The sequence below is a fragment of the Syngnathoides biaculeatus genome, chromosome 2 (assembly GCF_019802595.1).
Source record: "Syngnathoides biaculeatus isolate LvHL_M chromosome 2, ASM1980259v1, whole genome shotgun sequence".
Taxonomy (NCBI): Eukaryota; Metazoa; Chordata; class Actinopteri; order Syngnathiformes; family Syngnathidae; genus Syngnathoides; species Syngnathoides biaculeatus.
Window position 1 is genome coordinate 1529148 of NC_084641.1, and position 14259 is coordinate 1543406.

The 14259-nt window shown below is 41.3% G+C and overlaps 1 protein-coding gene across 5 annotated transcripts in view; it reads left to right on the top strand.

Moving 5' to 3' along the window:
* The window catches only part of LOC133496413 (cyclin-dependent kinase 17-like), a 40326-nt gene that overhangs the window by 19130 nt on the left and 6937 nt on the right, over positions 1-14259 (top strand). For 4 of the 5 annotated variants that reach the window (XM_061812017.1, XM_061811993.1, XM_061811999.1 and 1 more), the window contains 7 exons: positions 1416-1549; positions 6170-6295; positions 11706-11762; positions 11839-11953; positions 12043-12137; positions 12234-12296; positions 12370-12493. In XM_061812017.1, the coding sequence (XP_061668001.1) occupies positions 1416-1549; positions 6170-6295; positions 11706-11762; positions 11839-11953; positions 12043-12137; positions 12234-12296; positions 12370-12493 (714 nt within the window). Of the gene's footprint in view, positions 1-1415; positions 1550-4277; positions 4436-6169; positions 6296-11705; positions 11763-11838; positions 11954-12042; positions 12138-12233; positions 12297-12369; positions 12494-14259 lie in introns of those variants that run through there. The other variant, XM_061812007.1, reaches the window with a different exon arrangement.

The window sequence follows — 14259 nt, forward strand, 5'->3', positions numbered from 1 at the left end:
TTTAACAAATGAAAGACTGTCAAGGACAAATTCCTTGTGTATCGTTACATACTTGGCCATTAAAGCTGATTCTGATTCAAAAGCACAAATGTTTATTTTTCTAACATACCCTTGTACCGTGAGTTGTGAAAGTCCTATCTTTGAATCTCAAATTGTCTTTTCCACTGACGTGAATGAAATCTCTTCCTGCCTCCCAAGAACAAAAAAAAGAAAAGAAATCAATGTTTAGCAATCTATAATACTGTACTTTGTAAAAACATACAGTAATGACATTAACTTAATTAAATTGAATGTAAAGAATCAGTCTATTTCTCCCACATTTTTAGCTCCAATTGATATTATATATACTGTATCTATTACTATATATATAAGCCATGTAATTACTCAACTAAGCACATGCGGTACAGTATTATCAGTAGTTCAGTGCACATAAAGACTATATCCCTATGAGTTTTGTTGTATTATCAATCTACATGTGTTGCTCCACCGTTTGTGTTCAGCTATCCATTGCTAATAAGCTATGCAACGGCGCAATAGTACGTAATGCTCTCCGTTAGCCCATCTACGGTATTTTTACCTAGCAATGCGACTTTCATTTCTCAAAAAACGGGTAAGTTCGGCCACTTGTATGTCATGGCACCGCTATGCATTATCTTTTCAGTATCTTTGAGGCAACATGACCACAAGCCTCAAATGAGCAAAAAAGACCCCTTCAGATCATTTTATCCCTCTCCACAGCTGACCATAACAAATCACTTCGCCTGTCTCGCCCTCAATCTGTCTCATAGCTGATGCGTTGCAGACATGATTTTCCTTCTCACATCCTTTTACGCAGTCAATGACATCATCTTCCCTCTGACTGCTTCTTTGCCACACCAGCCCCTGTGAGGGCATTGTTTAAAATGTGGTAAGCACAGTGTAGTGTTTACTCTGACATGTAACATCGGACTTTTAGCTGCCAAAGCAGCTTCCTGCAGCACAACAATCTGCATGCGTTACATATCTCAGCAACTGTAGAGATTTTGACATCATGGATCTTAGAGAGAGACCCCCCACACCTTCCCACATGCACACATTTCTTAATACGCTCCATTCTGGAGGAGGCAGCCCTGTCTGCTGCAACGTGATTCATTAATCAGATGGAAGTGATGGTGGGGGAGGTGGTGGTAGTAGTGGGGGTGAGGGGGCAACAGTCAAAAATGAGAAAGCTCCACTGGCATTCAGAGCAATATCGATCTCTGATCTCCTCATCTTACCAAAGGAAAATTATACTCACTTGTTAGCACCATATGTGCTGATAATGGTCCACACCATTTTCTGAAGACCCTCACCTAAAAATAAAAAAATAAAAAGCCTATCTCAAGATGACAGTTTGTCTGTCTGTGTTGTGCAAACTTTTGACATGTCTGCTACAGGTATCGTCCACGAGAATGTGAAGATGGGCTCCGATGGCGAGAGCGACCAGGCTTCCGGGACATCTTCCGATGAGGTCCAGAGTCCCGTCAGGGTCCGTATGAGAAACAACCACCATCGACGGATTTCTAATGAGGTATGAGAAGTTTATTGTTGTTCAAAATGAACACACCTGGCACATGTCTGGGTTCAGTGACACAAAAATTAATGCCTTGTCAGGTGCAATGCACCTTTTGCATAGTTTAAAGGTTTTAGGGTGCAAAAAGAGCAGGCTGGGGTCTTTTCGTCTCATATTAGATGGGAGTTATAAAACTTATCAAACAATTAGCTGAAAAAGAAAAAGACACAGAATCACATCAATTTATGTTAATTTAAAAAAAAACATTTTGTAATGTGGGAAGACATGCTAGTATATTCATTATACACCCCTCATGTAAATTGTAAGACAATGTTAAAATGAGGAAAAGAGATAAATAAAAAAAATATGGCTTTATTTTCAATGGCTCAACTGTTTCCTCTGCTTCTACTGAGTCGGGGATGGGTTTCGTTTTCACGCTGGATTAGCCTTTCATTGTGGGATGCGTGAGTTTCACTACAAAACAGATGTGCACCCCCACTGTGCTCGTACATGAAACAGACGATATCATGACTGTCTGCACCAAAACCCACATTGCCATCAAACCCCAAGTGGAATCACAAATTAGATAAGCGCCATCTGCCATACCGCCATCCTGCCCCCCACTGCAGCCCTACATATGGAGTAGAACATCAGTTAACTTTATTTATTGGGACTGAGCAAGATGCAGACAATGAAAAAAAATGTATTGACAAATGTTATTCAAAGGGTTCCATATATAAACGTGTATATATCACATTAAAGATCAGCATACTTACAGATGGTTGGGTGGTTATGTACAATTGATGACAATAAGCATGTGAAACTGTCAAAATTTTAGAGAGAATAGAGGAGCCAAGATGTGTGTGCACATACCAGAATATCATCACTGTCTGATCCAAATCCATCCATCCATCCATCTTTTACTGCTTTTCCGGGTCGGGTCGCGGGGGCTGTAGCTTTAGCAGGGATCCCCAGACTTCCCTTTCCCCAGTCACTCCATCCAGGTCTTCCAGAGGGATTCCGAGTCTCTTCAGCATGTCCTGGATTGTCCCTGGGGTCTCTTTCTGGTGGGACGTGCCCGGAACACCTCACCAGGGAGGGGTCTGGGAGACATCCAGATCAGATGCCCCAGCCACCTCATCTGGCTCCTCTCAATGCGGAGGAGCAGCGGCTCGATACTGAGCCCCTCACGGATGACTGAGCTTCTCATCTTATCTCTCAGGGAGAGCCCAGACACCCTGCAGAGGAAACTCATTTTGGCTACTTGTATCCGGGATCATGTTCTTTCAGTCACAATAATATACCATTTCACGCTAACAGCAACAAAACACCATCCCCAACACTATGTTAAAAAAATCCCTTTCAAATTGTTCCATGTCATGTTCAACTTTTGACAGAAAAGCAACAATGTAAACAGTTAAGAGAAAGAGGGAACACATAAAAAGAAAAATGACGGAAGGGGGTTTTTTCATACTTTGATATATATCGATATCAACAGAAAAGTATTGTGATGGGATTTTTAACTGGTATCATTATTTTTCCATTTCATTTTTTGGCCTTGGTTTCCTGATTTTCGGTTTTCGATTTTGTCCAAAGATTTTCATTGCACTGCAGGACTCAAACAAATGTATATAGTGTTTAAAGTGGCACAGACACTTTCTAGTTAGAGGCCCCTTAGCTCAGTGGTTCAAGCACTGTTTTGGTGAACCAGGGGTTGTGGGTTCATATCCCACTGGGGCCTCCACTCCCTGAGAAAGGTTGTGTCAGGAAGGGCATCTGGTGTAAAAATTGTGCCATAGATATATATGCATTCATCTGAGATGACATGCTGTAGTGACCCCGAAACGAACAACCTGAAAGAAACACACAGATGCTTTCTAGTTAGCACATCCACCTCACAGTTGAGATGTTTTCTGTTGAGCTTGTTTATTCTCTTTGTGCTTACCTGGCTTTTTTCTCAATTCAGTGGACTAATGTTTACTTGCAGTTCAGATTCACCTACCGGTATATTCGTGACCCCCCTATTATTTACTTTCTTCTCCAATTTTTGGTTCTTTTTTTTTTGAGGCACTCACCTTTAAAATGCTGATTGGAGGGTTATTCCCACTTATTCAAGATGTTGGGGGTTATTACTTTTTTTTTTTCTTCTGATAATGCAATTAGAGTGGGCATAAATTATCTGCGGATAATTTTCGTGCTGTGTTATCGTTACCGTTTATGAGCGTATACCTGTGAGCTGTAGACACAATCAGGTGGTCAGACGCTTACGTCAAAGTGTGTCTGTTTGAAGAAACTGTTAGCGTGATGAGCACAGCAGTATTGTTTGTGGGAAATGCCTTTGGACACATGCGCTGCCTCCGCTTGCTGTGAACAGTAGAGAAGGGACTAATTTAGACCAAGTTTACCAGAGAGCGTGTGAGGAGGATTAGGAGAAGGCATGCAAGAGTAACAGAAAGAAACATTTTGGGAAGGAAGTAATTATAAAAATAGGAATGATTGGCGAACTAACAATTAGGAGAAAGACATGAAGGAGATAATGCAAGGGATAAGGAGAGATGGATGACAAGATTGCAACGAGAGACCATGAAAAACTGTCTCCTCTCAGCCAGCCCCTTCCATTTCCCCTACCCCCAGTGTGCCTTCCTCCTCTCGGGAATCTGTCCATTTGTCTCTCCTCCCCTCCCACTTGCTCCTTCCCTCCCTCCCATGCCTCCTCTTTTTGCACTGCCCCCCGCTCTCTCTCTTGCTGAGCATGTGGATGGCACAGCGGTCTTGCTCACTGTGTGCGTGCAGTCATGTGGCAGCACCGAGACGTGCATGGGGCAACGCGCGCGTGTGTGAGTGCATTATAGAAAGACACGTTTAAGGAGGACAATGAGGGAGCTACTAGAGCTGTTCTGCATTGTGAGTATGGGCGCACGCAGGATCGCGTGGGGATCTTTACTGAGTGGGGCAAAGTGGCATGAGCGTCGTTCTTTGTGAGCCTGTGTCCATTTTTATTCATTTCTAACAATGTGTGGCCGTATTTGCTGCGATTCAAAGCACTCTGCGTATCTGAAGGGTATTTCCAGGGACACTTATGACATAGTGATGTTTGTTTTCTGTATTTTGCTGCTTTAAAATTGTGTGAATCAGTCAGGTCAAAGCCTGACTGTCAGTGGATGTGTTTACGGCTCGTTTTTCCTTCTATTTTCTAATTTCATCTTCTGAACGTTGTCGCAGCATGAGAGTTTATTTACCAAGGGTGTGCGGTGGTCATACTGTGGAGTACCTGCGTACCCATCCTGCTTTTAGTTTTGCTCAGCAATGAGTAAAAGCTCCAAACCCTTCTTTCTTTCATCTCCCGCCACACGCACAGACACTCCTGCTAATGTCAACATTTAAACATGTATAATATCGCACACAAGTACACCGCAAGGCTGCTGGGGCTATGCCAGCCAGCCAGCCCTGCTGCCATGGAAACAATGTGTGATCGCCACCTTACCACTTAACACGTCCTACTGGTATAGCACGCAGGAATTGTGCATTGTGGAAAAACTGGCTTCATACATAATGGCCCTGGAGCAATGTTTTTTTTCCCACTCAATGTATTGATCTTGCTAAAAACATTCACACCAGATGTGCTGGATGAATACAGTATATTCAGACATAACAAAATGAAAAATTTCACATATGACTGAGCCGTGCCATTTGAATGGTTTATCCAAAGCGATCACAGTTTCCAATCAGATCCAAACACACAGAAGCCTGCTACACTTAGTACAAGAGAAAAGTGATGATGAGCAGAAAGCCACAAAGAGACCAGACAGATGTGTTCCAGATGAGGTCTGAAACTGTCATTCTGCCAAAAAAGCTGTTGGAAAATTTGTCTGAAAGTCTTTTATTGTGACGCATATGTCATGAATGGCATTAACATGGATTTTTAGCAGCCATTTATAAAATATGATAGTACCTGTGGCATCGATTTTAGTGAAGATGCTCTCGTATCAATTGTAGATAATGAAATAGATCAAAGGGAGCTCAAATTGTACAAAGCCTACAAAGACCAGAATGCAGTGGGCCTGTAGGCTTCCAAAGCCGCTTTGAGGCCACTCTTACGCTCAGCTGTCGCTTTCACTTCGCTGGCTTTGATGACAACATTAGCAGCAGTAGGGCGCTCCGGCCAAATGCGTGCTTGCAAACAATGCCACCATACAAGCCGTGTTGATGTGAATCATCAACAACGTCAGCTCATTTCTAGGGAACATTGACATTACACAGTATATACTGGACTGAAATTGTCATGTTATCATAGTTAACCAATGTTATATTCCGTGAATGTCATCATTTGCCTTACAAAGTGGTGCCTTCAGATGCAAGTGATTGATTTTACCAGTGTTTCGAAATATGACATAAAAACAAAATAATTGTGACAGTGAACCCCACTCAACTCCGTTCGCAACAAGTAGAGTTTGGTAAATACTGTAGTGTCAAAATAGTAAAGAAAAAAGGAGGCTTTGAGCTTTTTGTTGCCACTCCCAGTTTTTTACTGCCTGCAAAAATGGGTTTATATTTGTTTCCAGATGAGAAAAACCTGGCATAATTGTATGATTGTTTTACGGTACACTCAGCCTGTCTCGTGTTCTCTTTGTGTTTCAGGACATAAACAAACGTCTGTCTCTCCCAGCTGATATCAGGCTACCGGAGGGCTACTTAGAGAAGTTTGCCATGAACAGCCCGCCCTTTGACAAGCCCATGAGCCGCAGGCTACGACGCGCTTCATTGGTCAGTACTCTGTGTGTTTGTGTGTGTGTGTGTGTGTGTGTGTGTGTGTGTGTGTGTGTGTGTGTGTGTGCGCGCGCATCTGTTTTCATCTGTATGTACGTATGCTAAGCAGCTGCATCTCATTTGGGTCTGCTGTGCATGTCTGCTCAGGCATATTCACAGCCAAATGTTGATTTGTACAGTATTTGATATGCTGCGTACCACAAAAATGATTAACACACTGCAAATCCATGTACAGTACATGAACTCCTTTTAAATGCCCACTGAAGTCTGGCTTACAATTAACAATGGCTCAGTACAGGGATGAATGAGACTGTTACGTATCCAGGCCAAGAGCATTCTGGGTAAGAATGGGAAGGAAAAGGGGGAGGGGGAGAGGAGGCGTTTGCTTTATATATCTAGAGAGGTGGAGGATGGGGAGAAATGGAGAAATATTCATGAATATGCAGATTATCCCTTCATGCCCCATTGTGCTACTGAATTAACGCCACTCTTTCACTTGCTTTTTTCTGGGGGGGGGGTTGGAGACAGAGTCCTTCCTTCCATTCATTCACATCTGAACAGAATCATTTTCTCGGCTTGTCATCCTGATTTACATTTTTTCATCAAACGTTTTACCAGCAGCCCTGATATTGTATGACAAAATATGACGGTTTAGTGCTCCATCATCTCTTTTCGCGTTATTGCCGAGCAAGGCCAGTATCTTGCCGCCGGCTCCCCTTCTTGAAGTGCTTTAGTGACGCAGCTATTTTGCAGGAGCCTCACCGAGATGAAAGGAAAGGATCTTTGAAGTGAGCTTTGCGAGGAAGACGGGAGGTTTACAGTGGATGAGAAAACGGTGGCAGCCTTCTGCGCCTTTGAGACAAGCGTCAAAGACTTGCGTTCTTGAGCGACTTTGACGTATTTTGGGCTAATGTTTATATGTGAGGAAACGCCAGGATCAATTATTCAGCAGCTGTACCATCCCGACCAACTCGGATTAAACACCAGGACACCTTGAAGTGAGGCTAAGATCAAGGACGATAGAGACGAAAATGCAGAGAGGGATGAAAGAAGACTATTAAAGAGGGAGTTTGCAGCATCAATAGAGTGCTAGCAAGATTTGGATGTAGCCTCACTTAGCAATCATGTCACTAAGCGTGCTCATGCACTTTCGTGAGGGCTCCTTAAAACCTTCATTAGAAGGCTGTTCAGCTTCAACAAAATAAGCAATAATCGCACTGTAAACAAACTGACATAAGTGACGGCAGTCACCTTGGTAGGATGACTAATTTTTTATGGTGTTATTGGTTTGAAATTTTATGTTGGGGGAGTTTACAATCAAAAAGGGGCTGATAAACTGTCAAGCAGAAATGTTGCAGCGTCGCTTCTAAATTCTTTCGGCTCCCAGATGCCCCTCCACCTCTGAAAGACAACTCCTATGGTCACCAATCAATCCCATGTTGTTGCTTCTTGGATCAGCATTTTTTTTTCTTTTTTTTCCTGTCTATTGCCCAGTTAGAGCAAACAAAGATATGCCTTTCTTCATGAGGGATACATTCTCTTATAGTTTTAGCAACATTTCTAAAGTTTAAAGTGGGAAAACAGAAGGCCATATGGTCTTACTGCTATGAGTGTGCCAAATAATTAATAATAATAATAACACTTTGTCAGTGAATCCCTTCTTTCTTTGATTGAGTGTTTTTCCTTTGGTACGGTCGTTTTTTACAGCTCATCTTACTCTTGTACTGCTGTGAAGTCATACTGAGAGTTTGAACAAATATGAAAAAAGTGATCTAAAAGAGTCCATACTCCATTTTTTATGCATACTTCATCCATATGGAAGAAAATATGATTTTTAAAGTAGCAGTCGTTTATATAAAAGGCATTCAGTTGTAATTTGTGCTCTTGTGCCTTGACAACATTTGCATTACTGTCTGTATTTTTCACTTTTTCAAATTGTTCAATTGACGTTTGATTGAAACTATAGTACTATAAAAAAAAAGTAATGTGCATGTACAAGCAACAGATATTCATATGAAGATTTCAGATGCAAAAGCAGATATTTCCATTTTGGTTGTTTCTGTAGATTCTTTGTCTACAGAAACAAGCAAAATGGAAATATCTGCTTTTCTGTCTGAAATCTTCATATATCCCATGTAATGATGGGAAAAAAAATGAAAACGGGGTATTGTTGATGATCATTTCTGTTGTGGTTATTGGAATGTGGGGAAAAAGAGGTCATGGTTCAAATACCAGTGCAAATGAGAAGAAATGTGTCCACAATAATAAACATTGTGAAATGAATACATAATATTATTGCCCTACAATGGCATTATATTTCTTTGTATCCGACTCTTACGGATCACAGTAAGTAGTGTATGTAATAAGGTGCTCTAAATAATTCAGGCTTCCTCAGTCACATTTGTGATCAGTAAATGGAAGCCCAGCCATGGCAAACACACAGATGGTAATAGCCCATGGACTTATGAGTGCGCTTGTCCTTTGTTACCAAAACCACGAGCAAGTGTCGGGTGTCAACTAACATATGTGAAACCGTAATCGGATCTTTCTTCGCTGTAATCCAAGAAAAGGGAGCTGGTATCATATTTCTTATTCACTTACTACCTTTGAAAAATCAATTATACACAACAGTCTAGTGAAGACTTTGGGTTCCACTGGTCGAAGGACGAATGTGTTGTTTTTTATTTATCTTAAACCACATCACTGATTACATCTCATAGCCTTTTTTTTTATATCAAAAGCGAGCTACACGCCCCATCTCCACTTCTTTTTTTGGCAAAAAATTTTTTATCTAATCTCTCTCATTCCCCCGTCACACTTTCTTATCGGCGACACACAGTGAAACACTTGGTGCTGGATAAATGAAGGAATAGTCTTGTAAAGGACAGCACACACCACATTTCATTGCTTTGTTCGGTTTTATGCTGCTTCAATTTTGCTAAAGCCCGCCACTGGATCATTGGTAGTGAAATGATGTTGTCAGATGTATATGCAACCCCCCCACCCACTGACGGCCACTTGAATACAGAAAAAGGTGAGGTACTTGGGTTGGGGGAACAGCTTGCGTCGGCTTGAGTGGGATGAGGCTGAGCAGATAGGAATGGGCTGAAGGATGCTGATCCCTTTACCTGGTCAATGTGTATTGCCTGGGTGGAAGCCCCCTTCGCTCTTAAAATCTCATATTCACACATATACACATTTGAAATTGTCTTTTAGAGATGCCTCTAAACAGATCACATGCTTCATCAGCTTACTTGGTCACAGGGGCCCCTAAGCCCCCCCACCCACACCTACCTTGCAGATGCGAGTGTGCCCCAATATTGCCATGGCATTCATATTAGCATCAAGGCTGAAATTTGTGTCACCATAGGAGGATACAAAATGATAAAAACGTTCCAGAAACGGCCTTGACAGCGACTGACACACAGCTGAGGGGAAGTGACAGTGAGAGGGATAACCACCGGCTGGGCTGTGGGTATCACAGCGTGACATAGCTGCAGCCGTGTATTATTCATGACCTCAAAAGCAGAGGCCATATATGTTTGTATTATACTGTCATTTCTATCTTCATTTGGATTGAATAATTCCGCCATTTCACTGTATAGTGAGATAAATGCTATTTATTAATATTGCGGCGGCAACTCTGCAACCGCTTTTAAAGGCACTCGTTACAGTTAGTGCGTTTTTATAAACAGTCATAAATATTAATAAGTAAATATACATCTTTATAATGCAAACATTGACTTGTAATTTATATCAATATATAGTGTTGAGATGTTTTTTTTGTGAGGAACAAAAACAGTGGTGCCCTTAGGTATGAGGTTGACTTGTTACTTGACCACACTTGTAACTCAAAACACTCATCTCAGATCATCTTTCCCAACTGAAATGCCATTAATCTATTCCAGCCCCCCCCCCACCCAAAAAAATTGTCTTAATTTTGTCTTTAAATATGGAAAATAGGACTCGGAGTCTTAACATTGCACTTTATAAAACGTAGTAGCAACATAATAAAGTGTTTTGTCTATTATGATTAACTCATTGCAAATCCTTCTGGTTTTTGTGACTTGACCACTGAGTGTGGAGGCTTTTAATAAAAGTTTCTGTCCATCATGGCTTAATAAGAGTCTCTGTCCATCATGGTTACATATCTGAGGTGTCTGAGTTCTGGAATCCTTTATAGGACAAAAATGATTTGATTAGCCTCAGGGGCTGGCTCCAGACAGTGCGCCTTTGACTGTTTGTGTTTACATCTGATGTAATGTGTCAGCCATCTTATGTTTAGGTGAAAAAGCCCAGTAACACTGTGAGTGTTGGAGAGATCCAGACACGCATTACATAAGCGGCATACTTGTCGTAGAGATCTGAGTCTTGTTTCCTGGCAATTGTCAGGCACAAAATCCCTGAAGACTCAGCTCAGGGCAAAGTCACAGGTTGCATGTGCCATCATTCTGATTTTTCTACTTACATCCCTGCATATGTTTAAACAGCTTTTCTGTGTGCAAACCAAACTATACAGCAGAGTATGAATAGAATGTCCTTGCTTTATTGAAATTGCATGACTCCCAGTGCTTGTGTGTGTTTTTTTCCTCAAGTACGCCAGCTTCTCCCCACATTTGAAAATCATGCATGTTGGATGCTTTGAAGACTTTAAATTTAGGTGTAAATGTGTTGTTTTTCTATACTAGGCTGTTGGGATAAGCTCCAGTTTACCCACGACACAAATGAGGATGCGCAATATTGAAATGGTCTCCATATCTAACATAAATTTAAAAAAGGGGCCTTATGACTTTCACACTTGCAGTATAAAAGACAGTTTTCCAACCTTTATTGAGCCATGGTGACATTGCATATCAGAGAAATCTCACAGAAGACAACATTTCACGAAAAATATAAACACTGAATAAAAAGACACTCACAAGTAGACTCCCTCAATATGAAATCTGAGCCTGTATTGTTGAACACAAATCGCTGATATAGTGCAGGACTCCATGGTTTATTTTGTTGTATAAATGGTAATTGTTTTTTGTACCTTCTGCCATTTATCGGAAGAACATTTGGTTGTTCTTCCTGTCATAATACATCGCTACCATAGGTAGATGAACAAAGATGCAGTGTATCTGTTATTAACGTACATTCACAGCAAAAAAAGAGTAAATATATCAGATGGCACCTTTGATGATTGGATGATAATTGCTGGCCTAATAGGTTGATGTCTGGATATTGAAATAACTGCCAAAATGTCTAATAACTCCCCAAAAATGTCTCAACTTTAAAATGTATCATAAATAAAAGGCATACGTTACTATGGTCAAATTCAGCTTCCGTATCTCTCGTTGTTTTAAAAAAAAATGTTGGCTGTACTTTTGGACTTTCTATTCATTTTCCTAAATGTCTTCTCTTTTAGTCTGAAATTGGCTTCGGGAAACTCGAGACCTACATCAAACTGGACAAACTGGGGGAGGTAAGGTGACAGTATCAACCAGAATTGTATAATTCTCAGTATATTTTTGTTGATTGTACTTTTCCATATTTGCCAGGGAACATATGCTACAGTTTTTAAGGGGCGAAGCAAGTTAACAGACAACTTAGTGGCTCTCAAAGAGATCCGCCTGGAGCATGAAGAGGGCGCCCCGTGCACAGCCATTCGAGAAGGTTTAACACTACCGCCAGCGCCTTTGCTTTTGATGAGCTGAGTTTGGTGTTTGGGTGAGACTGAGGCTCTCTATGTCTGCTCCTCACAGTGTCTTTACTGAAAGACTTGAAGCACGCCAATATCGTCACTCTCCACGACATTATCCATACTGACAAGTGCCTGACACTCGTGTTTGAGTATCTGGTGAGTGTGTCTGTGTGTGTGCGCTGTCATGAGAGCGTCATACTAATGTTATGTATTTTACGAATCTGAATGACAGCACTGCATTTGTCTCATCAGGAAAAAGATTTGAAGCAGTACATGGACGACTGTGGGAGCATAATGAGTGTACACAACGTCAAGGTACGTCATTTAGTCTGCACTCAAGAGAATTATGCAGTTGAACTGGATTATATGACTACTTTTTCCCTTCCAGATCTTCTTGTTCCAGCTGTTGAGAGGTTTGGCTTACTGCCATCGAAGGAAGGTCCTCCACAGGGACCTTAAACCCCAGAATCTACTCATCAACGAGAAGGGAGAGCTGAAACTTGCAGATTTTGGTACACTCCTGCTTTACTAGAATGCCAGCCCGTTAAAATTCCTCTGATAAAACGTCATTATACTCTGCAAAGTAAACCCCCGCAATTCTGAGCGATAATTAGTGCCCTCCCCCCTAAAAATGCTGATAATAGAAATACAACTTTGAAAGCCTTTATTGTCATTGTGTGGTGCAGATACACTGAAACTGGGGAACATTTATTCATAATTAAAACTGCACATATACCACAAACTATGACTTCATTATTTCAAACTTTATACAGCAGTTTACTCAATGGCTTACAGATGCTTGAACCTTTTAATAGTCACTCAACAGAAACAGGCAAAAACTCTGTAACAAAAATTTTGCTCCTCCCCTGCATGCAAACATCGTAGTAACTCAGGCGAGATGTATCAATCGCTTCATAATAAAGTACTTCTCTGACACCACTTACTAATATTTTATGGGTATTAGGCAGGGTTTGGGGCCAACATGTGGTGTTAAGGTGACTTTTTTCAATCACTTGTTGAGGATCGGTTTCACTGACAAAAATGTCAATACTGTATGTGAATTCATAAATAAGGAGCTGAAAACAGCTGAGAGTTTACTTAACTCAATGGGCTGTGGTTTTCCTTGGGTAACAACTATCATTTTTAAAACAAAGAATGATACTCACATCATCTTGAATTTTTACAATTTGTTTAATTGATAGTATATTATTGTATAGCCATAAAATACTGTACTGAAATCCTCCCTCGTGACTTTAAGGCAAAAGCCACGTGGGGCCATGGCTTTAATGCAGATATCTTGTGTCATCCATGCGCAAAGTTGTGGAAGTGTCATTTGACATCCAAGCGGTCGCCATATTGGTTGCATCTACTGTCCGTGACGCCACCCTGGACACTCGCCATTGAAAACACGATGTGGCCCACGCCCCTTCAGACAGAAGAAAACATCTCACAATCAAGTGAAGTGTCCGGGGCAATATTTCCCTGTTGTTTTGAGCCATATATAGATGATATGCGGATCACTTCTAACTAGCAACAGATTTCCAGACAGTATGTATGAGCCAGCCCGACTGAAGCCGTGCTCGTCCGTGAGGCACCTCTTCGGCGTGGTGATCGGCGGACACTGCGCCGACGGGCACATCGACACATTTAGCACCTCTGACGTACGGACGCGAATCTTTTGCTACATTCTGAAAGGATTACATCCTCCCCCCCAACTATTGTTTTTTTTTTTTTAGTAGCTCTATACACACCTACCTGTCATTTGGAACCCACAAAGCTCTCATCCTTTGCACCCGTGCAATCCATTTTTCACGACGAAGTGGGTCTCTTGGAAACTTATGAAGGGTAAATCCATCCTCCCGTGTGTTGGAGCAATATCTGCAATACAACAAGCCAGCATTTTGGCTAACACGAAGGAACAAGGAGCTACCTTCCCGCAGGTAAAACTAATAGAAACAAACAAGTCCGCTTGAGCGCGCTACTACCTCCAACGTCACTTCCTGCTTCTTCTCGAAAACAAATCCCTCAAGAGGATTTTCATGGCGGGAGTTTCCAAAAAGCTGTATACGTCAAAATCCTGTTTTATGGTGAAAAAATGCATGGGTCCATGTCGGCTGCCGTTTTTTCATTAATAACATTCTAAAAATCATGCATTTCATGACAGTGGCACTTTAAACTAGCGTTTATAAATGCAAATTCTGTTGACAATATGTCAGAAAACGAATGAAATAAAAAATGTCTTGTGCTGAGTCAACTAACCCAATATTTCCTTTATTTT